Source organism: Colias eurytheme, chromosome 2 (assembly GCF_061535395.1).
Source record: "Colias eurytheme isolate Ceu_HAF_F1 chromosome 2, ilColEury1 Martin Lab GWU primary, whole genome shotgun sequence".
Lineage (NCBI taxonomy): Eukaryota > Metazoa > Arthropoda > Insecta > Lepidoptera > Pieridae > Colias > Colias eurytheme.
The window spans coordinates 8942728-8956269 of NC_142981.1; the positions used below are offsets into that span (position 1 = coordinate 8942728).

A 13542-nucleotide genomic window follows, 5' to 3' on the forward strand; every position below is an offset into this window, starting at 1 on the left:
AAGACATATATAAACCCACTTCTACATATTATATCGATTGTTACCTATCTTCATTGTATTTTTTATCATACAACCGAGTTCATAAAAAATGTAGTCTAAAATATGAGCGTACAAATTTAGAATAGAAAAAAGTTCAATTATGTATAAGACTAGTCATTTTTTGTTCAACAACCGAGTCGGTTACATTTAGAACTTGTTTGATAGGTCTCGTTTGATTGCTGGAATATAGAGACCTAAATACCTATATACGCATTTCCACAACTTTGAGCAGATGTACTTCATTTAGGATTATTCTCAATGACAAATAACGTATTTCCTAATTTCTGAAAGATAAGACCATTTTATTATTTGTCTAATAAGTAAATAGAGCACTCTTATCTTTATTAACTTAAGTTTCAAATGTAAAGGTGTTTTATGTAAATAAATAAAATGTTTAAATTACAAACCTTCAGATTTAAAGGTAAAAGATTTGATGAAAATACAGTTATATATAATTATTTTATCTGCATTCTCGTTAAAATTACCTCGTATTGTCTGAGATAAAAATAAGGACAGTTGAAAACAAAAAACATACAAATCACAGCCAATTTATTATTGTTTCATAGTACTAGGTATGAGTTGTGTGTTTCTATGTCTATTAACTATTATATAGCATTATTTATTTTTAACTAATATTTCATTACAACAGCCTTTATTCACGCATCAAAGATGGTGTTTACCAGGTGATACCCAGATGGTTTCCTACGGTTATATCAATCTTAAACTTTCGATATTATTACAAATAATTGTTGTAGGTACTATTATTTCTGTATATAAAATTCATAACTCTAAGCTATAGTACAATGCTGTTTGTATTCACTGTGTGGTAGTAAATAATCTTTGGTTAAATCAAGAAAAGTGTCGTAGTCGCAAATCATTCCGCCGCCGCAGCCTGCCACTGGCAATGCCTCTGATCTGCCTCCGATTTCTGGGGCGTATACAACCTGAAACAGAATAATGTTTATCATTATCTACTTCATAAGCATTTCTTAAAATATTCTCTAATTTTTGTTAATATCGAGGTATAGAGTATAACACACACACACAATATAATATAACACACACACATCTATTAACGGATATATGAAAGCGAAATATGATTTCAATATATCCTATTATAATAATAATAAGCTTGGCACGATGCATTTCCTTTCTGCGATAGTGGGTATTTATACAACTCCAAAGCGAATTACAATATGTATTTGTTTCCTTACTGTCAATGCGCAACTTACCTGCTTATATTCAAAAAGAAAAGTAACATACCATGAATCCGTATTTTCCTGTTTCACGATTTCTCCACAATTCCAAAGAAACTGTAGAACCGTATTTAGGCTGGTGAGGCATGAACGCCTTGCACGCTGCTAATATTGAAGCTACGTTGTCTTCATGAGCAGAATATAAGAAGAGCTTAGGTTGATTGTTATCACCAGCTATCTTTGCTTTTGTTGCCTCTACAACATCTGTTAATATTCCTCCTAAAACCAGAAATCAAGTTCAAATTTAAGAAATGGGATGTAATTAATCTTAATATGTACTTATCGCTAATACATTTATTATTTAAATATACCAGTTCCATTTTTCCTTCTTACCTGCTGCTATTCTCTTTAATTCGTCGGTGTAATACATTACCGAGTACTCTAACTTGGTCGTTTCTTTAATTTGATGCATAATTTTCTGCGCCCATTGTGGAGTGGGTACATCTACATTGTTCTGAAAATCGAAATTAAAAGATTTACTTTGGCAAGAAAGTTATAAGGTTCAATCCTGTCGCTATACAAAAGCGTATAACTTACCAAAGCCTGGAATAAGTTGTCCAACATGAAAACCTCCTCCGGAATGGTAAAATTATATCCAGATTCTTCCGATAATGTTTTAAAGAAACCTTTGGATGCTTGCATATACGATTGAACCTCTGGCAAATCATACAATTGGTTCTTCAATTGCGCATAACCTGGACAGTTAATAAAATGCAGCAGCTGAAATATAATTTTGAAATTAGATGGTTATTTTGGCTAAAGGCTGGCAAAGAACATACTTATTATAATATTCAATTGCGACACTGGGTACTAATTATCATAATATAATAATCTTATTCGTTAATTTTACAATTAATATCTTAAAACATATTATAATTATTTTTCTACACGTAAATTATATTAAAAACACAAATATATAGGCATATCCGAATAACAATACATAATATAATTGCATATTCATTGACTTGGCATACTCACACTGTCATTATCTCGTTGAGGCGTGTCGTACGGTATGGGCTGCCAGTTCAGACGAGGATTCCACCTCTGCATGGCCTGTGGCGGGTACAGAGCAGACAGAGCCACCAATACTGACATTTTAGTCCGAGCGTAGTCCGTCGTCTGTACGTGAACCTCTTCAGGAAGATAGAGCTTCGAAATTAATCCGTCGTATCGATTTCTCAAATATTGACCAACTCGAAACGCTCTTTCCTTTCCTCTCTGTAATATTTATTGATATCGAGCTGTTATAGCATATGGTAAATTAAAAAGTAAGCGCAACGAAACCTATTAACCATTGTTACACTTTGTATTAGCATAATGTATTAAATCTTGTAGTTGTAGGATGCATTCAATTATTCACGCGTACTCAATTTTCTTAATAAACAGCAACACAAATTATGAACGTTTAGATTAATGCTGCATTAACATTGATTACTTACGTTTGTTAAAGCCTTCTTCCCGAAAGGAAAGAATATATCTTTCTCCAATTTGAAGTTTGGATATTTATTAAGCTCCTCGTGGTCTGGGGTCCGGTCGCCATGTCGAAAAACCTAATGAATTAATTTTAATTAAACTTTTTGTTTAAACAATACGCCATCTACTCTGTAGTAGATATGTGTTAGAAAGCACTATTATATTTTTTTTGGACGTACCGCAAAAGCCATAACCATGTCATATTTAGTTAAAGCATCATCTCTATCGGGACGGCTCGGTTTGTGTGAGTTATGACAACTGCATATTCCGATCGAAAGTATAGTTAACAATACCACGAGTTTCATTTTTATCGATTAAAATCACCTTTAACTACATATGACATTGAAGTCCGCGCGATCGCGATCAGATTTCGACTGCACATGTTCTTATATGTACACCTTTTATATAGCGATTTGCTTAAAGCCTCATTTAGTTAAAAATTTAAAGGAAATTTATACCGGTTAGTCGGTTAGTTAGATGATTTCGGCTCGAAATCTTAGGACAATACTTATGGAAAATATCACGTAATTGGGCAAACCCCTTTCCGCAGACACCATACCCTTGTCAAAAGCATTACATTAGACGGAATTCTATAAGGAGTATTAATTTGAATATTAACATAATCAATGGCTATATTTTCTATCGAAGATTTTTATGGTTTCGAAAACTTTTTTATTCTATTTTGTAGGTGGTCGAATTATTAGGCACAAGATGCCGTTTTGGAGATAACTAGAATTCAAGGACTTTGTGAATAAAGAACCAGTTATAAGTTTTTTTTTAATATGTATGCTAATATTATTATAAATACAAAAGAAACTGATTACCGGTCTGTTTGTATTTTTGGAGACAAAACCATTAATTTTTTTTTATAGAAATGTACATAGGTATATAAGTCAATAAAAGATACAGGGAAACTACTATATATTATAAGAACTAGCGGTCCGCCCCGGCTTCGCCCGTGGTGCATATTTCGCAATATATAGGTAGTTTATGTCTAATTTCATCAAAATCGGTTGAGAGGTTGAAGCGGGAAGCGTAACAGACACAGACAGAGTTACTTTCGCAGTTATAATATTAGTAGGGATTTATTATTTATTAATGTGCCATAGGATGGCACATTAATAAACAGTAAATCCCTAATAATAAATAATAAATAATAATCCCAGTAGACTGCAATGAAAAATGTAAAGCATCACTAACACTTTGTCGATGGTTATAGAATATCTCAAAAATATTTATTGATCAATACCTTTTTATGATAATTTATGATTTATGATGACACAAATGTGCTATGCGGGCACATAGATATACTAGTATTATATATTATGTAATAAAAAATGTGTTTAGTTTGTGTGTATCCACACAACTATTTGTATTGGATGATTTGATAAACAAGCAAGATTAAAAATATATCCCAGTCTATTGACTGGGATATATTTTTAATCTATGCTCTACAAATATATGTACTATTAAGTATATGAAAAATCTCATCTATTATTATTTAGATTTATAAAACGATCAATTTAAATATCAAATAGAACTTATTAAAAATCTCTTGAGTGTTAAAAATTAATATTTTAGCAATCGATCTCTTTCTCAGATAGTTTCGCCACTTTGTTTCAGGTATGACCGACATTCACTACAACGAACAAGCTCTCCTCGATCAGCTGATGCTATGTACAGAATACGTTGACAAAGCTGAAAGATACGAATTGCTCGGTCCACTGTACCGCCTCGTCATACCGATATACGAACGAAGAAAGGATTATCAGGCACTTCTTGCGTGCTACCAGCATCTGACCAAAGCCTATGCGAAAGTTATTGAAGTGACGAATTCCGGGAAACGTCTCTTGGGCAGATTCTATCGCGTCGCCTTCTTCGGGAAGGCCCACTTTGGCGAAGATGAAGAGGGCGTAGAGTTCATTTACAAAGAACCAAAATTGACGTCACTCAGCGAGATTTCGGAGAAGCTACAACAATTCTACGAGCAAAAATTTGGCGCCGGCTGCGTTAAGATGATCATGGATTCAGCACCGGTTAGTTTATTAATATTAAACTGGTTTCGTATGTAAATATTACGTTTGGTCAATGATTAAACATTACTCATAATTGGAACGAAATGTGGTAACTTTTCTCAATGTACTGTTCCCGGTATTGCGGGAAGCCCGTGACGATTCAAATGACCTCTATATGATTTGGCGTGCATTAATTTGTATATTAATTTTTATGATGATGGGTTTCATTATACAGGATTGGTTATTTTTATTGAGCTTCACAAAAATAAATGAATAAATTATGTACAATAATATATTGAACAGTTAAAAACAAGGAAAATGTGTTAAACTGTGATAAAATAGTACTATAATGAATACGTTAGTTTGGTCACAAAGCAAGGTTATTTTATGTACTTCTGTACTTTCAAAAAACATTAGTATTTACACAAGTGCTTTTGATGATGATTCGGTATATAAAGAATTAATTAATAGTAAACCAATACATGTTTGTGTAGCATCAATTGTTATTGCTCACAACGTGTTACTTTTATTTAGGCATCACTATATTATACGAATATAATTTAGTGCGATTCTCTATTAAATAGCAACAACACTGTATGGGTTTGTTAGTACACAATGCACCAATACATAGTTACAAACTAAAAATATATTTTACAACAATGGTCCTTCGAGCCGGATCGTATTCCGGGAAGTCGCATTGTCTGTACGATTTCGTACAACTATACTGTACAAAACCATATTGGCTCTATATTTAACAACATTCCATGCCACAACAGGTCAAGCGAGAGGAGCTAGACAGCAAGCTAGCCCATATCCAAGTGACGTGGGTGCGTTCTCAGGGCGGCACCGGTGCGGGCGCGAACGAGAACACGTTCGAGCGCGCCCACAACGTGCGCCGCTTCGTGTTCGAGACGCCGTTCACGCGGGACGGCGCCGCGCGCGGACCCGTGCACCACCAGTGGCTGCGGCTCACGCACCTCACCGGTTAGTGCCTTTTCACACGTACCGGTTGCCGGGTAGCCGGCGCCGGATACCCGGTATCAAAAAAGCTTTCACATGTTCCGGTTGATGCTAGGTACCATGCCCATACACTTCACCACCGGGTAGCTGGCGCCGGCTACCCGGCTACCGGTACGTGTAAAAGGCACTTAGGCCTCTTACACATTTTGCCGTAGCGGCAGCGGCACCGTCGCCGCAGCGGCATCGCTGCTATAAGTCTGCTTGATTTATATATGGAGCCTTACATACGACGCCGCGGCGGCGACGGCGAGTCTTTATGCCGCTCCGGCCAAAAACGCTGCCGCCGCGATGTCGTTTGAAAAGGCTCTTAGTGCACGATAACACGTGTAGTTTCTTTAAAGTGGGAGTCGAGCACTGGGGAAGTTACCGACGCACCTCACCGGCATGAAAGCTGCTGATAAACTCGCTGATAGCCTATCTGACACTTTTTGAATTATCGTTTACTAGCTGTGCCCCGCGGTTCCACCCGCATTGCTCCGCTCCTGTTGGTCTTAGCGAGATGATAGATAGCCTATGGCCTTCCTCGATAAATGGGCTATCTAATACCGAAATAATTTTTCAGATCGGACCCGTAGTTCCTGAGATTAGCGCGTTCAAACAAACAAACTCTTCAGCTTTATAATATTAGTATAGATGTATACATTTGTTACAATATGTAAAAGTACTATGGTCTTTAATTTGCCTATACAGTACGTAGTGTGATTGAATTGTGAGGCCGAATACATCAAATTTATTACTGACTGTTGTCATCCAACAAACAAAACTTCCAACATTTTAAGGAAAAGAAACTCAATTTATAGAATATAAAAAATATTTAAAAAAAAAACGAAGTTCGAATCGGTAACACCGAAGATTCCGTACAAACGTTTTCATTATGTGTTGTAACTTCAAACTTACGCTTTTCGCAATTATTCCATTATTTGTGTTATAAGACGCTGCTTCATATTCCTGAGAAAAAAAGCTCTTGACAGACAGACGGACAACAAAGTGATCCTATAAGGGTTCCGTTTTTTCCTTTTGTGGTTCGGAACCCTAAAAAGATAAAAAATAGGTATACGAAAAAATTATGTCAATTTACCAGTAGTACCAGTTTTATATTCATTAATGAATGTGACCTTTTCATCTAAAATCCATCAAACCGTTTGCTGTATAAAGCATGCAAAAAGTATACATACAAATACAAACTAAACATGGCATATGTCTTAATTTATCATCTTTTAATAAATACTGTACCGAACAATTGATAAAATTTGCAAATTACCAATAATAAAAATGAATCGCAAAATGTGTTGGTTAGCGCATAACTCGAGAACGGCTGAACCGATTTCGATAATTCTTTTTTTATTATATTCCTTGAAGTACGAGGATGGTTCTTATGTAGAGAAAACGTAAACATGTACCACGAGCGAAGCCGGGGCGGACCGCTAGTTACCAATAATAATATCAATAAAATAACAGACATAAAATCAAAATAAATAGCATTAATAAATAGCTCATTTGGTAATAATTATTTTAATTAGTCGGACGACTTGATAGTTATTTCAATTTCGTATTGTGAAACCAGAATTAAACACTATAATAGTATATATTATTGGGTATAAACTTTTACACATTCATAATAACGTATCGAGTTTTAGAAAAAAAAATCGTCGTTATTCCAAAATATATTCACATTATTATAATTAATGCTTTAGAAACATCCATTTAAGTATTTAATGTCATGTATAATTAATTACTATTTTTTTGTATTCGTTTCAAACTGAATAAATATTCACAAATGAAGTCATTAATACAATCTGATCTTCGTAGAGCAAAAAAAAATTTTTTTATACTTTTGAGCGACTCAAACATATAAATCAAAGATTATTTGTGACAGAACTGGCATGAATATCTACAATGAGCTAGCAGTCAAGGGCCTGTAGACAAAGTAACAATTACAAAACGATAACGAAGTTAGAAATCGCAAAAATGTATGGGATTGACATACGCCGCGTTAGATCACGTGGTCTATCTAATGTCAATCCCATACATTTTTGCGATTTCTAACTTCGTTATCGTTTTGTAATTGTTACTTTGTCTAAGGCCCAAGGAATGAAAATCCTCATGGGCAAACGTAACGAATTCATTATGTAATTTGAATAAAAAAAACTACAAAACCAAAAAAATTGGTTGTCTGTAAAGTCGGTTTACTGACGATAGTTGAACGTGACAACGGCTTATTGTGCTTCTTTGTCGCTCGTTCCATGCTCTCGCTTGCACTTCAAGTCACATGGAACGCCTCAGAGCGAGGTAACGCCGCATGAGTCATGTTTTTTCGTGCATGCAGCCGGCTATCTAATTATAAGACGTGGTCACGTCAAAAAATCACAAAATTTCTGCAAATTTTCAGCGGAAAACTGGTTCCCGTACGTGAAGCGTCGCATACCGGTCACCGAGTGCCGCGTGGAAGAGCGCAGTCCGATAGAGGTCGCCGTCGCGGAGATGGAGGGGCAGGTGGCTGAGCTCAGCGAAATCGTGCACGCTAAAACACCTGATGTTAAGAGGCTGCAGCTCAGGTGAGATTGTGGGTTGGATAGAATTATGATATATTTGGTGTTGCTTGTGTGGTCTTTCTCTTAGATTTACTCATACTCTTTGATTTTACGTAAATAGTGCAAAAGATACGTATACATGAATAAAATAGTAAATACATAACATGGGAAAAGACCTCTTATAAACTAGTTTATTTTAAGTAGTAGTGTTAGAATTGCTATTTACGTTGAAAATATAAATTTTTCAAATATAAAATTCCCATATTATTATAATTTCACAGACTGCAAGGCAGCGTGTGCGTGCAAGTGAACGCGGGGCCGATCGCGTACGCAAACGCGTTCTTAGACGCGGCGCTCGCACACATGTACCCGGACGAGCTTGTCGACAAGCTGAAAGCGACCTTCAGGTGAGTGCTATAGAGTCTATTATTGCGTAGGTTTTATTTGTGAGTAGTAGTAATGATGTTTCAAGTGAATGCGTTTCTTGACATGGAACTCGCGCACATGTACCCAGACGAGCTCGTTGACAAGCTGAAAGCGACCTTCAGGTGAGTGCCGTAGAGTCGATTATTGCGTGGCGATATTATTGTTAATAGGGAATAATGGAATAAGCATGAGTGTCTATGAAGAAATAATGCACCTAAGGTTTTTGTGAAGAAATTAGTTTATTGTTACGTATGTTTTCTGTTTTTAAGAAATTTTTAAGTCTGTATATCTCAATTTTTCATACTCTCAGCAAATTAATAAAAACAATATATTACGTGAAAATTCTATTTCCCTCTATAATTTAAATACATTAAAAACCATTTGTTCACAGAGAGTTTCTAACAGTATGCCACGCGGCGTTACAACTGAACGCGAAGCTCATCAGCTCCGACCAAGTGTCCTACCAAGAAGCACTCGAAGCTAATTACTACAAATTAAGTGATTCTCTCTCCACTTTCCTTGGACAACCGCTACAAGATATACTGGTCAATGGGAACCTCAGTACTACCGTCACTGGTGTGGAAATGGACTGTAGTAACGCTTGAACAAACGAAGAAATAACGGGTAGGATTGTATCGCCTGACTAGGATAGAGGGGTCAGCGATAAAATGAAGGGTCCGATATGTCGTCGCGATATTGTGAAAACTTGCAGTTGGAAAATGAGTTTGAAACCTGAAGATAATTGATTTTCTATTGTTAGTAAACTTTAGATACAATGTCGTATAATAATGGTCACTCATTACGTCTCGCGTCATCATAACAGTAAATTATTTAAACTAAAGAATTACAAAATTCTTATCTATGTAGATTGTTAGATTAGATTTTTTGGCGCACAAAATGTCATCCTCATAATAAGTCCTACGAATACTTACGAATCTCGATTTATAAAATAAATATCGAAAAATAATCTCGATTTAAACTTACTTTAGTTGGCTTGAAAACCTCATAATTAAACATTAAAGTGTCATTAGTCATATTTTAAAATCTTAAATCACGTTCTGATGACGTTTTTATTCTTCAGTCATGATCCAACATTTCTATATATAGTTTGTATAAAATTTGTCGAATGACATCTCGTGCACGCTTGTGGAGAAATAAATGGCTTGTTCAATAAAATATATTGATGTTATGGTATGTTATACGACAGTCGTCTAAAATATGATCATGAAATGTGGTCAAAAAAGATAACGAGTAATTCCATAAAAATATACAACATTCACATTTTACCAGACTTTTTTGGGTAAGAATACTTGGTCGAAATCGAAAATGTTTAAATGAGGTTTTTCTAATTAGCCATTACTAGAACGATCTTTAATAACTTTAAAAAAATGTAGTGACATTGTAGAAAGGTATTTAATTGTGAAATTATACCTTAATAAATATAATTACCAAAGATCAATTTTAATGCCTTAGCAATGATACTAAGGCCTATTGAAAAATCGATTCCCTATATGAATCTTTTCAAAATCTCTCAATTTGTTTATCCCATTTCTCAAACCTACGCACAAATATACAAATAATTATAATGATATTTAATACGGGATAATACAAACTCACTTAAATAATCTCTTTGAAATTCATAATGCCATATAAGTAATATACTTAGAGTAATAATACTTTACTTTAATTTCCTTACATAGATCCACAGTAAAAAATGATAAAGTTTTATTATTGTATTTTTCATTATATTCTTAAAATAAAACAAAAGCACTGCATGACAAATAACATTAGAGTAACGATATTTTTTAAATTTAAATGTATTATTTTTCTTACATAACCCATGCTCTTTACTATAATAACGTAAACGAATACTTGCTAATTTTTATAACAAAGACAAATGAAAGTCAATTAAATTTGTTAATTGAACTATAGAAAACGTCCACAGTACTGCCGAATAGATGAATGATATTTCAATAAAAATATGTAACCAACACCAATTAATTATCTAACAACACTTTGCACTCGAATTCCATTTGATACTCTTTACTATATTAATAGCAATATTGCAATTTTATAACCTAGTTATATACTATGTACTTAATCGAAGTAAGTACTAAGTAGTAAAGAATCTCTCAACATTTATACGTAGATAAAGTAAAACACATTAAAAAATATTAATGATTAAACATGTAGTTTAGTATATTAATAACTTTGAAAGTAATTGTTGCTCACACTTTAAAGGTATCATGAAAACTTTTTATTTGTAAAATTAACAACAATCCAATAAAGAAAATAAAAATAAAATATTTATAACTGATTTTATTTGTACGATAACAATTTAATTGTTTGAAAATTTAGTTGCTAGTACAAAGTATATTTCAATGTTGCTTTAATCTCAAACAATGAGTTGCAACTCGATTTTTATTTTTTATACAACTTTAAATACATAAAAATATAAACTTATAATTCTTCACAACATTTCAATAAATTAAGCATTGCTTATAAGCATTGTTTTTCTTTTTCATTATATGTTATACCTACATGTAAATATACATATTTTGTAAGACATACAGCTAGTATGGACACAAATTCTACGTCACAGACGCTCCCTGAACATTAAAGCTCAATTCAGTGTCGCAGTTGCTGCATAAAACATTAATATGTATTATTTGAAAATTAGTCGACTATAATTTTATACTCTAAAACGGAATCTTTCATTATTAACAACAACGTTGTAAATTTTCTCTCCTTTTGATTTTTGTGCTAAATTCTCCTCAATATAAATACATTTAATAAGAAGCACAAGCTACGCAGTAGTGTTTAATGATATATTTAATGCGCTTAAGTTAGGCATATCTAAACTTACTCACTTGCAACAACACACGTGGGCTTTAGTAGTAAACCTTTTAGGTACTTTTAATTGTTTTAAAACATTCATTGAAATTGCGATTTTTATATTGTTGGAAAAAAGTTTCTATTTCTGAAAAAACAAAAATTGCATGAGTAAAATTCGCTAGGTATCGAATCTCAGCCATAAAGTTCGATCGAAGGATGAATACAAAAATTATTAATATTATTATACATCGCTTGTCATAATTTCCTTTTTATGTTTATGAAACACATCATAAAATGTGTAAGGTATCTTCAATTTTGAAGTATAGATCAATTATTGTCGAATTTTTATGTATAAAATTCAACTGCTTTTTTTATTTTTGTTAATAGGTATTACTTTGTGCTAAGTATTACGCTTTAAAATCATTTTAACCTAATTTATTTCAGTAATTGTTTTTAATATTAACACATAGAATACGTCATATTATAACAATTTCATTCCAGTTATGTTTGTTATGTTTATGTTTCGTTTCAGATTTAAATAAGCTTAGTTGTAAATTGTAATACTTTATTGTATGAAGTAATTATTCATTTATTTTGACTGAACTGAAAGACGGTTTGTTGAAAATCAATTATTAGTAAACTAAATAAGAATGCCCTCTGAATCAAACTTTAGTCACCGAAAAAATTATTATTTGTTTACCTTCGCTCTTCAATTTGTCTCCCTTAGGTGGGTTCTAGTTTGTGTTTAATGGTTTAGTGTTATTTTTTTCCTTGTTTTTATGCCATAAAGTATTTTAAGGTAAAACATATATAACCTTTATATAATCATTATTATCCTCCTATTTAAAAATGAATGAAGCATTTAGGTAGGAACTTGTATGCACAAAGCATTGATCAAAACTTGGATCATTTACTATCATAATCGTATTTCTGCTGTTTTAATACATTTATAATAACTATATTATTGTTGTTTTATTTCAACCCCTTTGTGTTTTTTCGATAGCTAATTGCATAAGTAACTATACATATTTCGAAAAAAAATGAGAACTTTGATATACCTATGCATCAGACTTTATACAGTCACCCAAATGTTCAGTTTTATTCACATTACTCAAATATGCAAATACTTATGTGAAATTTTTCATGAATTAGAACATTAAATGCATCTTGAGATACAAAGGATTTTTTTTAACAAATCTAATGATAATAAAAATATTTTAAATGTAATATCTTGGTAATATGGATAGGATAAGATGAAACACCAATTTTATTTAAGAGTTATTTATTGTACACATCATTAGTTTACAACAAATTTAAAAATATTTTTAATACATGCTGTGAGGATATTATGGAGAACCTACTTTTTAAAAAATGGAAACCAGAAACGATATGGACAAGGTTAAATATTGACTGCTAGCAATCGAAAACACGAATACTATTGAAAACCTATCCCAAGTCATGAAAACAAATATACAAGCAGTCTATATGTAGGAAATAAAACTTGTTAATTAAAAATTAGTGTCACGTTAGTACAAAACATTATCACAACATAACTATAATGGCGCTAAACTTGACCAGCAAGTTGAATTTACAATCCACAGTTTTACTCTCCATCCATTTCATAATTTAATTTCAATTCATTTTGACAATTTTAATCTTGGACCCATATGCATAAAATGTAACAGGTTACCTTTTTCTGTATGTACTTAGTAGGCCAGAAGTAATCTTATTTCCAAATAGATGTCTACTCATAATTTTATATAATGTTTGACAATACTTGTAGAAGAAATACAAAAATATTCTTGGTAGTTACATAACATTTTAGTACTTCATATCACAACAAATTATAGGTATGTTTATTGCACTGGTTTATAATGAAGAATGAAATAATGACTAGCACCAAAACAATACATAATATAATAAAAGTATTTCAATTTAATTTAGCTA

At 32.8% G+C, this 13542-nt stretch overlaps 2 protein-coding genes across 2 annotated transcripts in view; one reads left to right on the forward strand and one right to left on the reverse strand.

Moving 5' to 3' along the window:
* Ziz (dedicator of cytokinesis protein Ziz) overlaps positions 1 to 10413 on the forward strand; it is a 43346-nt gene extending 32933 nt beyond the window's left edge. Inside the window, exons 30-34 of the mRNA XM_090115197.1 lie at positions 4392 to 4804; positions 5560 to 5767; positions 8193 to 8358; positions 8616 to 8741; positions 9152 to 10413. Coding sequence (XP_089971323.1) covers positions 4392 to 4804; positions 5560 to 5767; positions 8193 to 8358; positions 8616 to 8741; positions 9152 to 9365 — 1127 coding nt within the window. The 3' untranslated portion in view covers positions 9366 to 10413. The remainder of the gene's footprint in view (positions 1 to 4391; positions 4805 to 5559; positions 5768 to 8192; positions 8359 to 8615; positions 8742 to 9151) is intronic.
* Positions 572 to 3140, reverse strand: LOC149910570 (venom acid phosphatase Acph-1-like). The gene is made up of 7 exons (XM_090115187.1): positions 2948 to 3140; positions 2735 to 2845; positions 2274 to 2513; positions 1833 to 2015; positions 1629 to 1749; positions 1303 to 1514; positions 572 to 983 (listed from the first exon to the last, which is right to left on the reverse strand). Exons 1-7 carry the CDS (start codon positions 3071 to 3073, stop codon positions 828 to 830), a joined length of 1149 nt encoding a protein of 382 aa, XP_089971313.1. The 5' UTR covers positions 3074 to 3140; the 3' UTR covers positions 572 to 827.
* Positions 10414 to 13542: the final 3129 nt, after the last annotated feature.

Excerpts from the sequence above, each read along its gene's own strand:
- LOC149910570 (XM_090115187.1), bottom strand. The coding sequence starts at position 3,073 with ATGAAACTCGTGGTATTGTTAACTATACTTTCGATCGGAATATGCAGT. Across the intron at positions 2,016-2,273 it reads CTCAACGAGATAATGACAGT|CTGCTGCATTTTATTAACTG; the intron begins GTGAGTATGCCA and ends ATTATATTTCAG. Across the intron at positions 1,515-1,628 it reads ATTAAAGAGAATAGCAGCAG|GAGGAATATTAACAGATGTT; the intron begins GTAAGAAGGAAA and ends TTCTGGTTTTAG.